The following is a 22,515-nucleotide window of genomic DNA, read 5'->3' on the forward strand; positions in this document are numbered from 1 at the left end:
TTAGATGTCAAATATCAGTTCAGTTCTACTTTAAGGACTTGATGAGATTAGGCAGCTTCACAAAAAACATTATTTTACTTATTATTTGCCTTATCACTGATTTGAATTTGGACATCATGGAAAGCTGGAAGTTAAAGTTCTTTGCTAATGCTTCTTAGGATTAAAATTTGCTAAATGGTGTGCACATTGCATTAAAATGATAACATTTTTCTTCCTATAATGCATTTGGTATTATTACGGAATTAACGTAATTTGTTTAAAATCATTAATTCACATTGCCGTGTATTTTAATTTGTTCGGTCAAACGAGTCACCCGTAAAAAGCCATTGAATGCATATTAATTCCATAATATACACACACTGCAATCATTGAATATCATCTAGTGAAGGGATTTATCGGGAGCAGTTAAACTATCTAAAGTTAGAGCAATGCAGTGTTTTAATGATAAAGTATAACTATAAATAATAAAGCACGGTTTTATTAACTAGCTTTCTGATTTTTGTTATTAAAATAAATTAAGTTATATTTCATTTTACCAGGAAATTTGACGGAAAACTGTATATTATTTCCCCGAATGTACATTTTTTTGTCATCATAAGATATCTCCCAAAATGAGTCCATTGGTAAGAATACGATAAATGTTAACACGAAATACATGATACAAGCTACAAGAATCTTTATTTAAAGTTGGGTATATGATTACAAGAAACATAAGCTCAGTCAGTTAGTATCCGACATGAATAAAAAACATACAAAACATAACAATCAACCTAGTGACCTGGAAATGAAAGCATAAATTTTAAATAGGTTACATATTGGAAATTATTTACAAAGGCAGTTTCTAATTACATTCATGCAGACAATAACAGAACGTAAAATGAATAAGAGCACTTTTTATATAAGTAACATTATGTAAATGGAAATTCAGCAAAGTATAATAATGTGTAGTTGACAAAAATGTAATAAATGATATATTCTTTACTTTAGCCTGCTTGAAAATATGTTTGGAAAGTATTGCAAGGAAGTACTTAATATAGCATGTATATAGTATATATATAGCATAGTATTCTTACTGATTGCACAAAGATTTCATATCTGAGATTAAAAGTACATGTCTTAAATTGCTACCTGGTTTTGAACATATTCTTGTGAGATACTGTACATATATTTGTAAGTTTCAATAGCGATGCATCTCCCTCTGCTCAAATGTAATGTTGGTATTTGTTGGGGTGTAATCATTAAAACAATTTTAAAGCTCTGTATTGAACTTATTTTCTATTTTTTTCTGTGTTGGTTTTGTTACAAACATTTCCAAACAACAGGACAGTAATTGAAATCTAGGCGCCAACCTATAAATAATTATTTACCTCAACGCATAAAAGTTTTATTATCTCATCAAAAACCATCATGAGATTCAGTTTATTGAATTGCTTTATTACTTTAACAGACATAGAACCAATTGAAATTGCTTGAAAATCAGGGCTGGCCTGCATTTGATTGGCAGTACATCACAATAATACTTTCTTCTTCAAGAGTAATCTTAACAACATTAGGAAATTTATCACCCGCAAAAATAGAATTGTCATTTGCATACTCATACAAAGGCTGTCTTAATGATAAAGAAGAAGATGTAATTGAGAAAGATGTTGAAGACAAGATGCCCTTATATTGATCCTTGTGGCCACGCTTTTCAGGTTGAAGTCCCACTCACTGGTAATCTGACCAAGTTTGACCCGTTTTTAACAAGATTGCATAATGCTGACATGACGACCGTGAGTTCGTATTTAATTACCATACTGCTTTCCAATAAAACATAAAATATGTAAAGGGTACAATTTGTTAAATGTTTCAGCCGTTACCGACATTAAATTCAAGATGTTTACCAAATACAACAGGCATCTACAAGCAAAGTGGTATTTATAGATAATAAAATGAACTGAGTAAAAATGCCTAAATGGAAAGAAAGTCAATCAACATATGCATTACCCAGGCATGGGTTTGATCAATACGAATGACAGCGTCGGACAAGTTATGGTTATAGGGTTAGAATAATACAGTTTTATTATCAATTGGCTGTTGCAACACTGCTGTTGTGACTCTTAAAATAAAATAAAAAACACTAAGCGAGGCTTTCTGTTCACGTGTCAAATTCATTTGATTCAGATCATCGTACAGTTAGAATTGACTTTCAGATGTCATCTTCCTTTATTTCGTCTTTATCTCTTTCTCCTCATCGCTGTCTGGAAGGGGATCGGTTTTTTTGGTGAGATCGACTTCTGCGTATTCTGTCATATCATCAAGACCATGTATCACAAGACGCTTTTGACCCTTCGGTGGTTTTGCAAACACCAAATCAGCATATATCAGGCCACCAGCATTCTTTTTTCTCTGAAAATATAATATTTTTAACAAATGTATACCGCATGGTGGTATTCAATTTGTAATGCTATGTTTGCCACGCCAAGGTATTGCATGTAGTAAAACACCAAATATATTTATATAAGACTCAAATAATTATCTTCCCCTTGACAGTCATGCATTACTACGATGTTAATATACCTAGAAGAGCTGCAAAAGGATGGTTTGCAGTAGCAACGTACAACATGAAAATATAAACTAGGTTCAAAATTCCTTTAAAGGAAAAAAACGATATTGAAATAAACATTAAAAGAATAACAACGACACATTTTTAAAATAAAATCATTAAATTCGTACTCGGTTTCCTTAGTTTCTATAGCATATCGTTATCCTACCGAAATTCATAATTATTGCGGATTTTGTAAACATTTATACAAACCTTGTCTTAAGGTAATGTGGTAAATAAATATTGCTGGTAAATTTCCTTGGTGTAAAGGTTTCGCTTAGTTATACTTCTATGAACCCAGTTAATTTTAAAAAGGTATGTTTTAAACACTATAGTTTGAAATAACGCTATAATGTTGATAGGTTAGTTCAGTTTGTTCGAGTACAACCTCAGTTTTACTATAAAAACACGTTTCTATTTTAATGAGCTTTTTAAATATTTCGTCTAAAGTAGAGACACTAACGTGAATAATAAAGCCTTTTTCCCCAACACATGATAGCAATTTCAGTGGTAATTCGTTTGTTTTAGTTTTTATTAACTCTCAATATGTATTTCTATCGCATGCCAATACTTTTTTAAGGGCGATACTTGTTATCACTTGCGCGAATAGCTTGAAAACTAACCTGGCAAATTTTGAATTTTAATATCGAAAATTCCCATCATGATACAGTTTCAATGGACATTTGAATTTCAACACTTCTTCAATAACTATAGTTCTGTCTAGCACAATACCCTAACTATTATGTTAAAAGTGTTAAAAACTGACACGGGTAAACCGTAATTTACATTATTAGTAAATGTCGCCGTAGACTGTTTAGCTTGGCGTCCAGTCATGTAAAAGTAATCAGTTTTACCGCACACCTTACACTACCTGAGCGCAGGTTGCTATGTGAATTTTCGTTCTAAATATACTTCCCGATTCAAACACTACGTGAGAGCAGAGTGTTAAGGAAATCTTTGCTCTTAACATACTTCCCAATACAAGTACTTTCGCTCAATGCAACTGTCTCAAATCGAAATGAACGAAGTTATCGATAAATATTGCTAATATAAATAACATATTTAAAATCTTGGGGATGCAAAAACTTACAACTTGTGTAAAAACGTTAAAATGGTACTCAAACTAGTTTCAGTTCATGTAATGACTTTGTTTAATGAAAAAATGCATAGGATCAGAGTCATCATTTGTGTAGACAATTTTCACAGTCAGGAAGATTTGTTAGTAGAAGCGCTCAAGCTGCCTACTCCGGCAAGTCATGCTATAAGTAAGACCTCACAATTCTTTTGGAAAGCATATAGAGTTGTCCGCCTATCCGTCTATCTGTACCTACGTAACTCTTTGATGTCCATCTCTATGGCACGCCATTTGTATGAAACGCTGTTTTCACAACAAATTTCCAAACAGTTTGTCTCATGATAACCTTGGTTATAGGGACATGCTACATAGATATGGGACATGAAACATATGTTATGACACTTAATTGTGCATCATTGTTGTATTTGTTCCGATTAAACAAACAATGCTAGGATCTACCGTTTATACGAAATCAGACTTTCACTGTAAATAAGGCTGGCATGGTTCGTTTAAAAGGTTCCTCATACAATACAACATAAAATCACACTATACATATTTACGATTCCATTCAGGTCATGCCAGCAGTTAATCTCTAGAATTTAGCTTTCCAATATGCCATAACATTGAAGGGATAATTCCTGCTCTTAAGTTAAATTCATACAAGCTATGTCATTATTTCCTACCATTTTTAGTATGAAACACAACCTACTTCTTTGGAAGGTTCAGTTGAGACAAACCCAGCATTTTCATAGGTTTCCTGTGAATCGTTTAGCTGTTTGGAATGTCCTGATGTGCCCGCTGCGGTTTTACCTGCAAAGACATATTTGCATTGACATTTATCTACAGTTTTTATGAAACAAAAGTGGTTCGCACTACTGGTTACAGGGAGTATGTCATGAGTCTGGTAGGTGCACCAAATGCATGCCTTTTGGATGGACAAAATAGTCATTTTACTAAGCTCATGTTAGTGCTTGCAAAATTTTAGACACACAGCGAAAGCATTTATGATTCATAAGATGCTGATGCGTTTTATTTAATTATAAAATATTCAAATCAAAGTATAGAAAAATCATAATACAAAATCTGTGAAAATCAAATGCTTGTGCCTCTATGTTAAGATTGCATTCTCGAAGCAATTGAAATATATAGCACCCAATAACCGGATTATACCGCATATGAGTTATTATATAGTTTTCACTGACCGCGCCAATGCAGTTACCCCGAGATTTACCAATGGTGATATTTTGATAGTTGTGAAATCTTTGTTGTCATTTATCGGTCTGTATCTGATTGGTCCTTTTATTTTAGTTGATTCTAGGCTGACCTTTTCCCTGTGGTTTCTATTTTTTTTAATAGCACTGGTTGACATCTTGGTAAAATGTGTATCTTATTTCACTGAAATAGGACTCAAATTTGTTCCTGCCATGGAGCTGATCTCTCTTGAGTCACATAAGAAGTTTAGTCGATAAATACATGTCTGGGGAAATTCAGTACTTCATTGTTTTACAAAAATTTGAAAACTAATCATTAAGAAAATCAAAGTTTTAATATCTGGTTAAACCCCATTATCCATACTATTTGTTGTTGTTTTTTGTAAGGCTAACTTTCGTAGTGTCTGTGTTGAATGTGCATTACTATAGCATAGTATGTAAACGTTTCCTTGGTTGAGAGTCTTATATCTCAATATTTTGTATCAGTGTTGTTCATTTCATAATTCAATACAAAAGCCCAATTGACAGTTATAGAGGGATAACACTGTTACATGCTTGTATAAGCGGTCTATTCTGCTATTATTTGTGAATTAAGTTCTCTTTACTATTTTCATTTTACTTTTTTACTTTTTTACTTTTTTTTTATTTCTATACAAAATATAAGAAGATTTAATGATAATCATAATTATCTTGTAGAGGATCCGTAACTGATACAAAACATCGAATGAAGATATTTTGAAATATTTGTTATGAAAATATAAGTCCATGGGCTTGGCCAATTATAATCCAGTGTGTATTGTAAACTCATTTACATGTAGTAAACAACCTGCAACTGATTCATCATACCAACTATTTAATATTCCCTTATAGTCCCGGTAATGCTAAACAACTGTGGTTGTTCCTGTAATTTCCATTGTATAATTCAAATACATAAATAGATTTTCCTTTTACTTACCAAATATTGCCACGAATATTTCCGGTAAGGGATCAAACAATATGGCAAGTCATTACAAATATACATGTCTTTAGTGACTTAGAACCTTGATAGTCGCGTTAATGTTACATGCGAAACACGTAATGATAGATAAATAATCGATGAAAGTACTATGAAAATCCTGCAAGACTTTATCAAGTTACGGCCCTTTTTATTGACCGGTGGCTCAGGTGACACAGAAAGGGTTTATGGACGGGGATTTATCTCTCGGGTTGCATAGCGGTACTTCCTGATAGCGGTTTAAACCTCTGCAATCGGACAAAATAATGCGCTTTGGATAACAGAGATGGTTCGGTAAGAATACTTATCAATCTCAGAACTAACAGGGCTGTGACACAATTTTAACGACGTCATTTCAGAAATGACGTTACGTTTGTATACAATTTTGTATACAATTTGGAACGCTTCTCTCAAAGCCTAAAATAAAGTATATAGAGGATAGCTTCGCCACTCGTGAAAATATGTTTTTTTCTACGATATTCATGAAATAAAATAGACCTTATAAGGCTTACACTAATATCAAAATTTCAATTTCTTTTATGCGTATTTTAATAAAAATAATACCCCCTAATTTGAAAAGAGTGTTTTCTATGCCGCTTTCCGTGGGACGCCCCTCACAAAAAAATATTTGTTAGTACAAACATTTTATAACATTAATCAATGAACTTTTATTAATGCATTTATGTTCCAAATGATAATAGTTAATGCATGAAAGCACTTTTAACAATTTAACATGGCATGACTACATGACCAAATTACTTTGCCGCCATTTATTGAATTAAAAGTTTATAGGTAAAGCGTGTTAGAACATTATTTGCGGATAAACATTTGGTAAAAAAATATTTTCTAGGATAAGAGTTTGGTCCATGATACATTAAATATATATTTATTTAATGTAAGGCTTCCTTTTTTAAATATCAAATCAAACTTTTGGCAAAATGTTCTATTTCAAAAGTCAAGTGTTTTTTTGAAGGGGAAGCAATTGCAAGAACTTTTAAAGTAGTTCTTAAAGTTGATATTTTTACTCCTTAGTCAAAGGTGATATTATTTCACTGATAAAACTCCATATTTCATCGAAGAGCATGACAGAAAAAATATTATAATTTTAAGCATATAATAAAAAGAAACAAAGTGAGTTTTAGTGGTAAATCGCGAATCATTCACATCTTCAACACCACAAGTAATATTCCACTCGTGGCTACGCCACTCCTGAAGTAAGGTTTTTGGTTTTCACTTTGTATTACGATCGAACACTGGGAAAAACAATTATTATCTTTATATTATTAATCATTAAAACTTGTTCAATGATAATAAAGTAACCGAAACGTAGTGTAACGGTCCGCTGTATGCGGCGGATGTGCGTTCATAATCTCCACTTATATGCACATGCTAGAAAGCTCAGCTGTCCTGTGAGGCATAGTAAGTTGGAACTTCAACAATATTTCAGAGAAAGCTCTGCTTTCCTGATGGTTAATATTCCGTATAGAACGGAAGTACGTTCATACCGGATGTAAACTTGGTTGGTAATATGCAAATTAGCAAATCTCGGGATATGTGAGAATAGAGAAGTTAGTGTATATAAAGACCAGTGGACCCCTTCAGGGTCGAGCATGCTTTTCTCTGAAGGGATATGTTGGTGTTTGTTTCATTACGCCAGAAAGCTCGGCTATCTGGTGTTTGTTTGTTTGTTTCACGGTCGCACGTTTCAAATGGTGACAGCGGTGTGATGATGACAACTGCCGGAATGGAGTTGCCTTACCCATAAGATTCCCAGTCTAAGACTCGAGACGAGTCTTCTCGGAGGGGAAAGTAATGTAACGGTCCGCTGTATGCGGCGGATGTGCGTTCATAGTCTCCACTTCTATGCACTTGCTAGAAAGCTCAGCTGTCCTGTGATGCATAGTAAGTTGGAACTTCAACAATATTTCAAAGAAAGCTCTGATGGTTAATATTCCGTATAAAACGGAAGTACGTTCATACCGGATGTAAACTTGGTTGGTAATATGCAAATTAGCAAATCCCAGGATATGTGAGAATAGAGAAGTTAGTGTATATAAAGACCAGTGGACCCCTTCAGGGAGCATGCTTTTCCCTGAAGGGATCTGTTGGTGTGTGTTTCATTACGCCAGAAAGCTCGGCTCTCTGGTGTTTGTTTATTGGCTGTGCGCACGTTACAGTAGTACTAAAGCGTTCATATTTTCCCAACGGTAATCATTTGTGACCAATGCAAACAGGTTAAATGTCGACATGATATATACATTACAGGGTTAGTCGGTGACCCGATATGGGATATACGGGGCAAAGGAAACCACGCCGTGTAAGAGGTTCTACGAAGCATGTAACGTAGATCATATCAAAAGGCCTATTTGACCCGTATATGTCGCTTAAGTGACACACTTATTCAAAATCAATACATACACATGTACTCGTATAACAAACATAAATTTTGAGTGAATAACCTGAAACAACTTACTAAATAATGTATTTATGAAAACTATTAATTACTAATAACAAGATTGTAACGGTGTATTTAATAGCTGAAAACGCAAAAAACCCAAATGATTGGTGAGTGCTAAAAGATTTATTGTGAGCTACTGTCGTCACATAAGGTAGAAATACCGTGTTTTCTGCACCTCTCGTTCAAATTAAACTCGGAATCCTTCGTAAGCACCATTGTTTTCGACATTTATTTATCCTTTTTGGTATAGAAAAATGTATTAATTCTGGAAAATCTTATTTGGGGCTAAAAGTTCATCTTTAATATGTTGCGTGCTGATTTGCCTAAGTATTGTCACGTTGTATTGCACATAGAGTTCGTTATATATATATCTATATATATATATATATATATATATATATATATATATATATATATATATATATATATATATATATATATATATATTACAATACAACGTGACAATACCGAGAATAAGATACAATTATCAATACCTAAGTCAAACTAATAAGAGTGTTTTGTTATATAGCAAAACAAAACTCACATCTGTAGAAAGTTTAAAACATAACAAACCTTATTTTGAGGAATAAAATATTACTTTATTATTACTATTTTGAAGCTTTTGTGCTTGCATCGAATGCACCTTCAAAAAGATAATATCAGAAAATAATTTATATGATAAAATTATATGAGGATGACAATAATTAAACTCAATAATATATTCAGGTCATAACTTTAAGGTATGCAGTTCATTTTTTCAAAACAATTTGTCCCTTATTTCCTGTAACTTTAAACGTTATCATTCAGTGAAGTTAATCAGTAATCAACTCGGCTTATAGGTATATTCGGTCGACTGGTTTAAATTTAAATCTGTGAAACCCGAGGAAAGCGTTGTTTAATATGCTACGAGTTTTCTGATTAAAACTTCGATTACCCCCATAAACCGCGGTTATAAGGTGAGACCTGGGCATATATATGTTAAATCAAGCTAGACACACGATCGTGTATTGAATATTTGAGAATAGTTACATGGATGCACACCATGTCATACTGCGTGTGTTTCCCATTCCCTCCTCACAGGGGGAATTTTGTTCAGTATGGTTTTCCGAAAGAACGTAGCAATTTATATAATTTACTACTTCTGCCTGTTTTGTTATTGCGGCTTAATGGTGTAACGAGCTGTTATGTATGTTACATATCAAGTATTAAATGCATACATCTATTTTGAAAAACAAAATGGCATCTTGAATGTTTGGATTCTGGGCTTTTCCAAGTAGTTTTCATTGTGGTTTACTATGGATGAACATGGTCATTATCACAAATTGATAGTGTGACGATTGATGCGCTTGGGTGAAACCATATGAAGATTCATTGGACACATGGTGAACATGGGAGCGCACAATAATGGCCTGTTTTGCCTTGAATGGGCACAATTCTAGTCAAAATGTGACTTTGTATGTACTTATTAAGAGTTCTTCTTATGATTATTTGGGACTGAATGGGCTTGATTTTAACAGCTACATATAAATATACTAAATAGACATGATCGAAGCCACAATTGCATTAAATTGACTCGATTTTAAAACGAATGTGATTACAATTACGTAATCAAATAATTTAGAAATAACATAGTTTGTGTTTGTTATTGGAATAAAGTAAGAAACTTTTCACATTTCGTTAATAGTAATTAAAATAAATGTAAAACCTTTATACTAAATATGATTAAACAATGCTTTTTTCTGCTTTTTTTTCATTTTTTGAAGACAATTCAATTATAAGTTGTCTGCAATTATTGGTCTTTATTTTGAAAATGTTCATTTTTGCTTTGTACATAAAAATGATCATGTTGAACATGTTTGTCACATTCTATTGTATTCATTTAAAATTATTGCTGATATTGATTGGCTCACTTTTTCTGCGAGATGATATAGTGACTCTACGCTCGTCTTTTCATGCTTTCCTTACAAAGAGCACAACTTGCATAAAGTTGCTGTAGGTTGCCCCACCCCCACCCCAACCCCTCACACACACACATTCAACATACGAACACAAGCACAGTTCTATAAAAGTTTATTTACCTTTTTTCTTTTTCCCTTTCGGTTTGTCCACTACGGCATAAATATCACCAGGGTTGGTTTGAGCAACCTGAGATGTTGTTTTCTTGACTGGCTTCGAGTAAACGTTTGCTGCTTCCCCAGCTCCGACATACATTGCGTTTTCTACCTCGTCCGGGATATCTGAATGGATGAAATATATTATGTTAATATTTATTATAAAACGTGGAATTATCCACTTTCTAATCGTCTTTGATCCTAAGTGATTCATTAAAATTGAGTTCCGCTCGAGGGTTGAGTCCAATGCAGCTTATGCTTTAAAACAATCTACATGGGGCGTTATACTTAGGAAAATATATTCATCTTAAAGCAAAAGTCGTCAAAGTATTGGAAATATCGAGGCGCGGGATCATGCTTTAATAAAGAATGGGATATCAAGTACTTAGAGTACTGAAAGCATGATCATCCTTTTCAAGGAAATATTACACGTACCGTCGTCTTCAGGTTCTGTTATGCCCTTTAGTGCACTGAAGCAAAATAAAATATATGTTTATCACTCTACGGTAAAGAATAATTGATTAGGCAAAATACATTTGACTATAAAATTTCCTCTGTTCGCGTCACCGTTCTTGAACAATATAATTTACACACACACAATGATATGTTTAGTACAGTATTACCCTGAACTTTTGAACTGCCAAATGATTACTTAAATTACGTATAACAATTATGAGATACCGTCAATAGTACGGTCGTTAACGGTTCCGAGATAAACCTCTACCGTACCATTCAGATTCCTTACATACGTAAATAGCCGATGTACGGTGGATGGATACAATTGGAATGGAATTCGGAGAGGGTCCGTTGTCTTTGATGACTCAGTAATTATAAAATCGATGGGTCGATTCAGACAAGAAGAACAATAAGAACAATTAAACGTTTTCTTTCGGTTTCTATGCCAATGAGATTTCCGTTTGAGTACATATTCTATGTAAAAGTGATTGCATAGCTAATACATATCATGTTCTATATGTTAGTGACGTTAATTGGCATATGCAGATAACGACACCAACGAAACGTTATGTGATTAATATTACTAAATTAATGTACACATTCAATAGCTTACTGATCGTTCTTTAATGCATTCCTATCTTCTTTGGATTGTCCTGCAATAAAAACAGTTTCAATTGAAATTACAAAAAAAATCATAATAATGAATAAAATTGTTAAATTCAATACTACGGACCTTCATCCAAACAAAAGTAAATTGTCAAAGACCAAAAAATCAAAATGTTTTTCAATATTTCATTTCGTTTTTTTGTTTAACATTAAGGAAACATTTAAAATTTGCTACATGAGCAAAATTTAATAAAACGGCAATTGATTTAGCGCTTTAATAAAATTACACAGAAAGTATTCTAAAAATATTAATAAGTCCTGTACCATAATATTTCGGAGTATCCAATCAGCAAGGTCGTGTTGCTTTTCCCAAATATACAACATATTGAAGCTATATTGACTAGGAACCCTTTCTTGTAACAGATATGCAACTGACTTCCTTTAAACAGAAGCAGCCAAATGACATTGATGTTTGGATAACGTAAAACACTTTTACACATTGAACATTTTATTGTCCTGGTATTTCTTTTGCGTTTGAAGGCATAACGCTTTATGACCATGATACTTGTGATGTTAAATATCCTTCCGCTCAAAACACCTAGTTATTGTATAAGCTTTGCAAAATAGTTGACCTTATAAAATACCTTTAATAACAAGGGCCACAACTATTGTGAGATAAAGTGAAATATGAATTAAATCGCACCAGCAAAAGTACCAAGTTCACCAACATACATGTGATGTTTCACGTGTGTAGGGGGACTATTATTAAAGCTGCATGCGACAGAAGATAATTTAAAGCGGTTACTAAGTAAAGGGTTTCTTTTGTTACGCAGTTTAATGTCAAACAATACCCCAGGTTCTCAACAGCCTCGCTGACCAAACTTTATAAGGTGTTTCATGAAGGTAAGACCAATTATTAGTAGTACTAAGTCAGGGACCATATATTTTCTTATTCCTAGTGCAATGTCAAAAAATCGCAAGTACATCACTACCTATACTGACACCCATTTCTTTGTTTCATTAGTGCTGTTGCAATACTCACAGGACTACATGGGACACAATATCAATATATATTTAAAGTCATGTCTTATTGATTTAATGACCATTCCTAGTATAAGTCCAACCCGAGTGACATGTTAAACATATCGCGGGCGCATGCCAACAAACACTCCTATGATATGTCATGAGGTGCAATACATTCCCATGTTTTACGAACTGTCTACTTTTATGAGTTGCGTTTAATTGGATCTACATGCGACTGCTTTTTGACGCGCCAGTCTACTATATAGCAACTAGACATATCTAGCAAGGGGCATAATAAGGTGCCGTCTTAAAAAAATGACATGCATGGCAAATACGTTCAAATTAAAGGATTTGCATGATTTTAATAGAGGGAGGGGGGTCTGAATAACCATATTGTTCTTAAAACATTTTTTATTTATGTATCTGAAGTTCATGCCCTATCAATGTCATTTGTAATTACCTTTGGTGAAAGGTCTTCTTCGAACGAGAAAAAAAACGGCGGCTCCTAATAGCAATACTCCTGCTAGTCCTCCACCAGTAGCTGCTCCAATTATAGCTCCATTCGATGGTTTGGTTTGTTCTGAAAAGAGTTTGTACGCATGAAAAACGGTATCCGAGGTTTCATTTAAATATTTGATAAGGAATAAGATGTATAAGTGAGCAAGGGTTTCAATCTTATTCCTTAAGAAAGATTTGAATAAACGCGGAATAGCTATGCGCATGGCCTAGAATTTAACCATACTGTGACATTCCATCCGTCTTTTTCATTTAGGTGTCTCTATTTAAAGCCATATGAAAAAGTCATGAAATTGTAGCATCAACAACTTGCCATAAAACGCTTGAATGGTGGTGAATTAGTCGTCGATATTAAAATGAATATAATGAATATCAAACATAAGACTTTGAACTCTCATTGTGAAAAAAACTTTATGCAGCATTTAAATGATTTTGGAAAAGTAAGAGTTGCACAAAAAGTGCGAATGGAATAAACACACAAATTAGCTCCATGTATCTGGTCGAACATGTCCTATAAAAACTATGGGCATTCTTGTTTTGAAAGAATAACATGCTGACATTGCATGAAATTAAAACAATGAAGACCCTTTTTAGTTAACCTTGTATGCCAATAAAGCCATGCACACATCAACTGGCAAATTGGAACACACACGGGAAGTTTTATATACCTCCTCGGACGTGGTGTTTATGTTTCTACAATTTTAATTATAGGTAAATGTATCTCATCAATCTCTAAGATAACAAAGGACGTGGTCTGCAGATAGGGAAAAATTAAGAACATTTGTAACTTGTATGAATTCTAGCGTAACTCCTTAAATAACTCATCGCGAAGATAAGTTCACCAATAATGAGAATTCCAAAATTACGTACTGTTAAATGAATTTCATAAATTGAAGCGCGTGATGGTTAGGAGTAATTTCAACATGTGTGTTTATTTAATACCTTAGGCACCGTGTTTAAGATTCGCTACAACTGCTCCTTTTTGTCATTTTCTCATTAAATCCAGTGTTACAACTCAAACTCAACACTTAGTAGAGTTATTGACCTTGCATATATTTATTGCCACTGATGAAGTATAGTACGATGTGACCTGTGAATACATTGAATAACGCTGTACAATCTGTGAATGTTGGTGAACGTAACAGTTACAGGAGTGTAACAATTCAATCCAAGGCTATGACAATATCTTGACTTATTTCAAAAGAAAATTGACTTGTTAATATAACACACTATAACTTTTTGCAGAGCAATGTAAAGTAACATCATGAATGAGGCTTTTCAGACCTTGATGATTAGATATTACCAAACACCAAGCGCATATGTAGTTTTAACAGTTTAAAATGCATTTTTACGAAAGCGAAATTTCTGCTCAAACAGTTTATTTTTTGTGTTAACAGCAAACCAGAAAATGTCATGGGTTCAAATACGATAACAGAATAATATGAACTAAGGCACTGCCACAACCGACTTGAGGTATTATTGCAGGACACGTTATAATTAAGGTTAACTTAATGACATTAATTGCAATTATTGCAATCGGATATTTTTTTAATGTGCACTGTTAAACTAAACTTGTGTTGACTCTCACCAAAGAGGTCTTGTGGTCGAAGGAGTAACAACTCCTTAAGCTCTCAAATAGGATACAAGAATTGGTTATTACACAGGAAACATAGTTATTACAATTCAAATAAACAAATAACTAAAGCTTTAAGGCATCAATGCGCTTGACAAATTTACCCAGTCAGGTTATGACATAAAAAACGATGTGCGCTTACAAATCTAGGCAAAAAGGAAGTATCTTTAGACATAGTTACTTTAGCATTTAACTTATATGGAGGTCAAACACAAAATGTATTTTCGGTATGGAAATGCCAACAATTCTGTTATTCTTACAGGAAAGCTTGTCAAAATATACGATAACGACGTCGGGCGACAACAACAACGACATCAACCATCGATATCCAAATAAGCTAAACCATTGCGTACCTTCTTCAAGCATGTTAATAACATCAAATGGTTGGAAATGAGCAGGATCCGCATTTCCGAGTTCGTTGTATGCAATTAGTCTGGCATCAAAATGTCCAAATTCAAATTTAGTAATATTGACCCGATAAAATCCTGTATCCCCTATGTAAGTGGTATCAGTTTCTAAAATAGAAGTTCGATTGGTCCACAGCTGTGTATCCGATGTTGATGATGTTTGCAGCAAAAATGTTTGAACAAAGCCTCCATTAAAACCTTTCCTCCATTCAAAACTTGGCGTATTTTCATTAACAGTTACATTTAACTGCATTGGTTGTGAAGGTATACCTGCAATGAAAGAAAGCATTGACTAACCCCCGTATTACTCAGATCACCGAATCTATATATGTTGTTACGGTTAAGTAAATCTCAAATAAAATAAACGGTGTATGACTTACTTCTTGCACTCACGTTAACTTCAACAGACGTGTTTCCAATTTCGTTTTTTATCCAAAACGTGTATAATCCAAAATCAACTTCAGTTAGATTCTGAATAGTCATTTGCACCACAAGTCCTTGGAGAGTAACAGATCTTCCATAGAACTGCGTTTGGATTAAAGCATTTATTTGAGTGAATTCGTACTTGTCATCTTCCTTCACGTGATAGCCATCATATCGATAATAGCCATAATCACTGAATACAGGATTGCTATATATCGGTACTGAGATGTTGACCTGGCCTCCTGTTGGTGCTGCAAAACGGTCCTCGGCAAGAAATGTTTGTGGTTTAACTAAAACGAACACGTGTATTATAAGACATGACAAAATGCAGAAGCTTGCTCATCATAAATAACTGCTAAAAATCATAATTGGGACATAATGATTAGGAATGATATGTCCTGGCGGTTAATGGAGTTTGGAATTCATTTTTTTCTCTTATCAGATTTCGTTCAATTGTAATTAATTACATTATTCAATCGTGTAGAGACACTATGAATACACAGTTAATAGAACCTAGATGATTGTTAAATTTAAGCTGTTAAAATGTTTCTCTTATGAAGTTGTTTCGGGATTAAACGCCCATCTTTAGAGAAAAAAGCAATCATATACAGGAAGTGATGTCGACGTCGTGAATTTGTTTATTGACGACACGTTGGCTGTCGGCAAAACAAAGGACGATGATAAAAGAAAAGGGTTATTGTATTTTTTCGGAAACATACACAGTATTATAAGTGTTAGTGAAAAAGTACATAAGAATACGACTGTTTTAAGAATTTAAGTCCATCTTGTGATTCCAAGGTAAGTAGAACTATTAATGTCTAGTATACAACAAAATACCGATGCAAAATTTAAGCAAAAATGCATAACCAAATTTGAGATTATCACGAAAATGAATGTCAAATTTACAACAATGTTAACGATAAAGTGTTGCAATTTTGAGTAATATATTTATTGATTGGAAAATATTTTACAATTTTACAGTTATATCAAACTCTTATTTTGATAAACGTCAAGGTACATGTCTGAAGATTCAATTGGTAATATTGGAGTGTTTGTGTCAGCTCTTTCATTTCAAACACAAGCAGTTTTCATTTTTGTCCAGAGTGTAACCAACTGTGAGAACATGTACAAATTGGAGAATGAAACGAGCTGAAATGGTAGATTTTTATCTCTCGAACACTTTTAATGATAACTATGCTGATATAAATAAAAACCATTAAATACATGTTTTTAATATTAAATGAAAACACATTTTGATACAATTGAAAATGTTCAATGTCATACTTGTTTTGTGATTTTAAGATGCACTATTACACCCAAGTAAGATTTACCACAATAAAAACAATTGCGTTGATTTACCAAAAAGGATGAATAAGTGTCGGAAACAATGGTTCCTATGAATGTTACCGAGTTTAATTTGAAAAGAAGTGGCAGGAAACACGGTATTTCTGCCCATAAGGGCGATAATAGAGCACAGTCAATCTTTTAGCATTCACTTATTATTTAATCGCTTTGCGTTTTCAGCTATTTAATACACGTTATCAATCTTGTTATCTGTAATTAATATTTTCTATAAATGCATTATCTATTTAGTAGATAAAGGTTTACCACTCAAAATTTATGTTTGTTATAGATGTGTATGTATTGTTTTGAAAATAGTGTCACTTTAAAAAGACTTATTCTTACTTATTAAAGATTTTTCTCGCACTAGACAAAAATGGCAAACTGCATAGTATACTTTAAAAAAATAAAAAGTCACAATAAATAAAGAGTGGGACTCAATGGTCATCTTAACACAGTTATAGAAAAGCAATAACTCGAGTTATACGCGTGTCTAAGAGTTGTTTGACATATAAACATTAAGAAATTAAACATTAATGCGTTTTCCCATTGCCGAATAAAAACGAAACATGGCATGATTATTTACACTAAGTCACGAATATTTTGTTGTGTGTTTGTGTTTATATATATATATATATATATATATATATATATATATATATATATATATATATATATATATATATATATATATATATATATATGTTTATTGCATGAAAACATTATACAACATGTTTAGCAAAAACAAACAGTGAATGGAGAAAAGTACATGTACATGTACATTGACAATTTTCAAGAGTATAAACAAACAGGAAAGATGTAACATCCTGCGACAATTGAATAAATGTTAGTAACATTAACAGTAAACATTTGTAGGCATTATCATAAATATAAAAAGACGTTTAATTTAATAAAGAGTGTCTACGCTGAGTAGCAAAGAAAATAAATTTTGACAAATTGTATATTGTTGTTCTATGATTACTATTCATAATATTTTCAAATTTGTTAATATTAGGCCAGTGACATTAGTATGGTTTAAAAAATTTAACTCTTAGGTCTCTATATTTTGGGCAGACAAGTAGAAAATGATATTCTGATTCTATCTGATTCATGTTGCATAGTGTACATACTCGGTCATTTAATGGCGTGTTGGTATACCTGCCAATCTCAATACCCAATCTGTGAGAGGAAATTCTAAATCTTGCTAAAGCATGTCGGAATTTGTATTCATGAATTACATCTAAATATTTTTCTCGTATAAAAGTGTGCTTAAAAATAGCATACGTTCTTAGTCTAGGCGAATTATTTATCTCAGAATACCAGCTTTGGCAATACGTATCCATTATTCTCCTCTTAATTACTTCTAGTGTGTAAATATCTATAGACTCATTTATCCAAATATCGGAGAAGCCGTACTCGTTCAAAATAGTTTTAACTTGAGAAGCCCAATTTTTATTTTTGTATGTCTTATTGTCGAAATCGTCCCTTCGTAGAAGCTTATATGTGCGTTTAACGAGACTGTTGTCCTTAAGTGAAATAACCTTATTCCAATATTTAATTAAATTAACTTTTCTGTAAATAGAAAGAGGAACCCTTCCTAATTCACCGTACAAAGCACTGAGATTCGTCGATTGTTTAGCTCCCAAAATATAACGCAAAAACCTCACATGAATCATTTCTATATCCGTTGCGGGATTCATTCCCCATATTTCCGAGCAAAAATTCAGAATAGAGCCTACTAAAACATCAAACAATTTTACTTTTTGATGAATAGGTAATTCAACGGTATTAAATATCTGTTATAGTTTAATAAGAGAAATCGATGCGTGCTCTGCAATTATTTTTTGAGACCTGTTGAAATTGCCGTTCTTAAAAAGGTTTATTCCCAAATATTTAAATGAATTAACGAATTCTATAGGTTCATTGTAGATATACAAGTTCACATGCGTGGCCCTCCCGTTTTCGAATATCATAGCTTTAGTTTTTGATACATTTATTTTTAGTCCCCAAGCGTTGCAGTAGGTTTCAACGTCGTGTAACATTTTTCTAAGACTTTCAGGAGATTTAGCAAAGAGCACCATATCGTCGGCATAGAATAGAAGAAAAAGTTTGATATCTTCCAAAGTAATTATTCCGGGTAAATCTGAGTTAATATTGTTAATTAGGTCATTAATGAAAAACATTGCCAAAAGAGACGAACTTGGATCCCCCTGTTTAACACCAAGTCCGGTCGTTTCAAAGAAGGGGGACAACGACGATTGGTATCTGACGCACGATTTGACACAGTTATACATTGCTTGAAGAGCTTTAACAAAGTGGTCGCTTACATTTTCAGTTAACAACTTCTGCCATAAAAAGGTGTGGTCAATTCGGTCAAAAAATTGCTGATAATCAATAAACACACAATATAATTTTTCGTTCTCACTCAGAGTCTTCATAATGATCGAATGAAGAATAAATATACAGTCTGAGATTGATTTGCCCTTTTGGAAACCAAATTGATTTTCTGTAAGTTTTTCATTTTGTACAGACCACTTGGTAAACCTGTTAAGTAGGATTTGCGAGTAAATCTTAGCTATTATGTTAATAAGGGTGATACCTCTATAGTTTTTAGCCTCGTTTGCATCTCCTTTTTTGAAAACGGGTGCAATTATACCCCTACCCCACGATGCAGGGTATTCATGATTAAGAAATATATGATTATACAATGATTTCATAAATGGAAGAATTATATCTATTGACGCTTTAAAGATTTCGGCTGGTATCTGATCAATGCCTGCACATTTATTATTATTTTGGGACATAATGGCGTTTCTTATTTCCGTTTCATTTATTTCCGTGTCGAGTAATACATCTCGAGCCGTGTTAGAACTGTTAGAGTCTGCGTATCACGGAGTATTATTTGGATGCAAAACGCCGTCGCCGGCCAAGTTTTTGAAATGAGTATACAGGTCATCAAATGTTAAAGTATCCGCATGTACATTCGTTTTGCGAGATCTCCCTTTTATTTTTTTCCAGAACGGTCTTGGATTTTTTGACGCCAAGTTATTTATCTTTATACCTTCTTCTCTTCGAAATTTCATAAATGCCTTCTTTTTGGTTTTATTATATCTAGAGCGCGCTGCAATAAAGTTTGTTCTATTATCGTCAGTCTTATTTCTATTATATATATTCCTCCGACGCTTAAATTCTCGTTTGTCATCAAAACATTCCTTATTAAACCAATCTTTGTTTGATTGTTTATATGTACTTTTAGATTTTCCCACGGTCTTGCCAAATATCGTGTCCGCGGTAGTAAACAATAGATCAGAGAAATATAATTTTCTGCGATTGAAAATTTGAATAAGAAGAAAATTATTTTCCTTCATTAGATGTAATGTCCAGTAGGTGGCGTGCAATGTATGCACGAGTAGTTTAGGCTGTAAATGGTCATTCAGCTTCGAGGCGTTGACTGGACAAGACTAAGTTAATTTTTAAGAAATGTTTTCTTTAGTTTAATAATAATTTGTTTGGATCAGCTTTAAATATCACATATTTATTCGAAATATGTTTGATATGGAACTGATGTATTGTTTGTCAATGATATATGTTTATTTCAAAGTATCATTTGATTTAAAATATATGTATACACGTATGCACCAGTCATATACGTTCGAGTCCTAGAACACATTTCAAATCAATAAATGAAATTTTGCATTTATTATGTGTTGTTTATTGTAAGGAACATGGAGTCCGTAAAGGAATTCATTTACTACGCTCTCTACCGGCTCAGTGTGCAATGACGCGGAAAGGTGCAATAATACGTCACTCTTTATCATGAGTTGACCTTGAAATAACGGGATCTTCTCATTGTCAAATATAATTTTGGACTCTCCCTTTTTAGGGGGGATCTCACTTGTAGTTGCATCGTTATCATCGTTTGTATTTATACTTAACGCGAAAGAAATACAGGCATGATCAGAAAACTCGTTAAATTCATTAACAGTGAATTTGTCAATAAAATCAAATGTATCGTATTTAAGTAGCAAATAGTCTACAACACTGGTACCCCTACTAGAGCAGAAGGTAAAATCGCCAACATTTTTATCATTACCTAGTCTGCCATTTGCTATTAATAATCCTGTGGCCTGACACAAGTTAATCAAATTTCGCCCACTAAAGTCAATAACTTTGTCTTTACTGGCCCTATTTACCGAAATATCGTTAAATTCTCTAATAAAAGGTTGATTTTCATCTAAATATTTATCATATATAATAAAATCTATATTAACTGCGGTACGACTATTAAAATCGCCCGTGCAAAAAGTATAGCCAAGATTATCATATTTAACAATATCTGATTCTAAGGTTTCAAAGAAATCAAATTCATTTAAATTATTTGCAGTAAACGATTTTGAATTACTTGGTGGTCTATATGCATGATATACATAAACATCATTATTGTGCATGAAGATAGAATGATCCAACTTTACCCTAATAAGTCCATTTTCAGTTTTGTCAATCACTGAAATATAGTCCTTTAGAAAGCTTTTATAATACAACGAAATTCCACCACTATATCGTCCTGAACGTTTTGAGTTTTTACGTCCGAAAATATGCTCGCAACAGTAATCACTTATATCTAAATTGAGAGTGTTTGTTGATGATATCCAAGTCTCACTAAGAAAGATAATGTCATAACATTGGATTAACTTTATAAAATCACTATCAGCTAACTTGCTTTTTAGTCCATGAATGTTCTAGGATGCTATATTTATGGAATACTCCTGATGACGTCCCTAGCGGTCTCCTTCGGGTTGTGGTGCATACAGGCGGACGTTGATGTACAGCGTCTTACCGACGAACTTCACCTCCTTCCCGGCGTCCTTGGCAGCGCGCATGGCGTCGTAAAGCGGCTTCCTGGCGTCACGGACATCCTTGGGGAGTTGCGGACCGATCCCGATATTCCCGTCCTTAAGTTTTTGCTTAATAGTAGGGTCCAAAGAGGCGGAACGAACCCGCTCCCGATCCTGACCGTTATGAAATCTCGCAATGAGGGGGCGTGGCGTGGCAGCGTTGCCCTGGCCGCGCCGGGCCGGGCGGTATGCGGCGTCAAGTTTGAACTCGTCCGGGATGTCCAAGTATGTGGAAATGACCCCATGTATAGATTTAGAACAGTTCTCCTGCATGCCGGGCTGTACCTCGGGGACACCATAAAACACCAAATTATCGCGCATGGCCTTTATCTCAAGCCCAGCGAGCTTTTCTGTCGTTTGATCCTTTTGCGATTGCAGAGTTTTGCATTTCTTCTCAAGATTTGAGCAATTTTGCTTTAGATTTTTAATGTCAGAGTCATTTTCCTCGAATTTGGACGCTACAAATTGGGCGGCAGTTTCCGTATCCGAAACACGCTTATCTATATCCGTGACCTTGATTTCGAGGTCGGCGACCTGGTTCGTGAGATTATTCAGGGTTTTTTCTATGCGATCAATGGCTTTCATTTTTGACTTCATTTCCTTAATATCCTTCATCATTTCAGTTGCCCATGGTGGTTGAAACGAATAACCGAATTGTGAGCCCGAGGGCGGGGGGCTGAACGCGGGCATGAAGGGGGGTTGAGGGTATGACATGGTTGCAGCGAGATATTCATAAAAGTCCTCACCGTTATCTTCTGATTGTAAATAAATGTCCGAGTCTA

General features: G+C 33.8%; 1 protein-coding gene across 4 annotated transcripts in view; it reads right to left on the reverse strand.

Moving 5' to 3' along the window:
- Positions 1–659: 659 nt before the first annotated feature.
- The window catches only part of LOC128234192 (hemicentin-1-like), a 73,726-nt gene continuing 51,870 nt past the window's right edge, over positions 660–22,515 (reverse strand). For 3 of the 4 annotated variants that reach the window (XM_052948260.1, XM_052948262.1, XM_052948263.1), the window contains 8 exons: positions 15,455–15,787; positions 15,021–15,344; positions 12,979–13,098; positions 11,503–11,542; positions 10,869–10,903; positions 10,401–10,559; positions 4,369–4,469; positions 660–2,388 (listed from right to left, as the gene is read on the reverse strand). In XM_052948260.1, the coding sequence (XP_052804220.1) occupies positions 2,206–2,388; positions 4,369–4,469; positions 10,401–10,559; positions 10,869–10,903; positions 11,503–11,542; positions 12,979–13,098; positions 15,021–15,344; positions 15,455–15,787 (1,295 nt within the window). In that variant the 3' untranslated portion in view covers positions 660–2,205. Of the gene's footprint in view, positions 2,389–4,368; positions 4,472–10,400; positions 10,560–10,868; positions 10,904–11,502; positions 11,543–12,978; positions 13,099–15,020; positions 15,345–15,454; positions 15,788–22,515 lie in introns of those variants that run through there. The other variant, XM_052948261.1, reaches the window with a different exon arrangement.

This window comes from Mya arenaria, chromosome 5 (assembly GCF_026914265.1).
Source record: "Mya arenaria isolate MELC-2E11 chromosome 5, ASM2691426v1".
In the NCBI taxonomy this organism is placed as follows: domain Eukaryota; kingdom Metazoa; phylum Mollusca; class Bivalvia; order Myida; family Myidae; genus Mya; species Mya arenaria.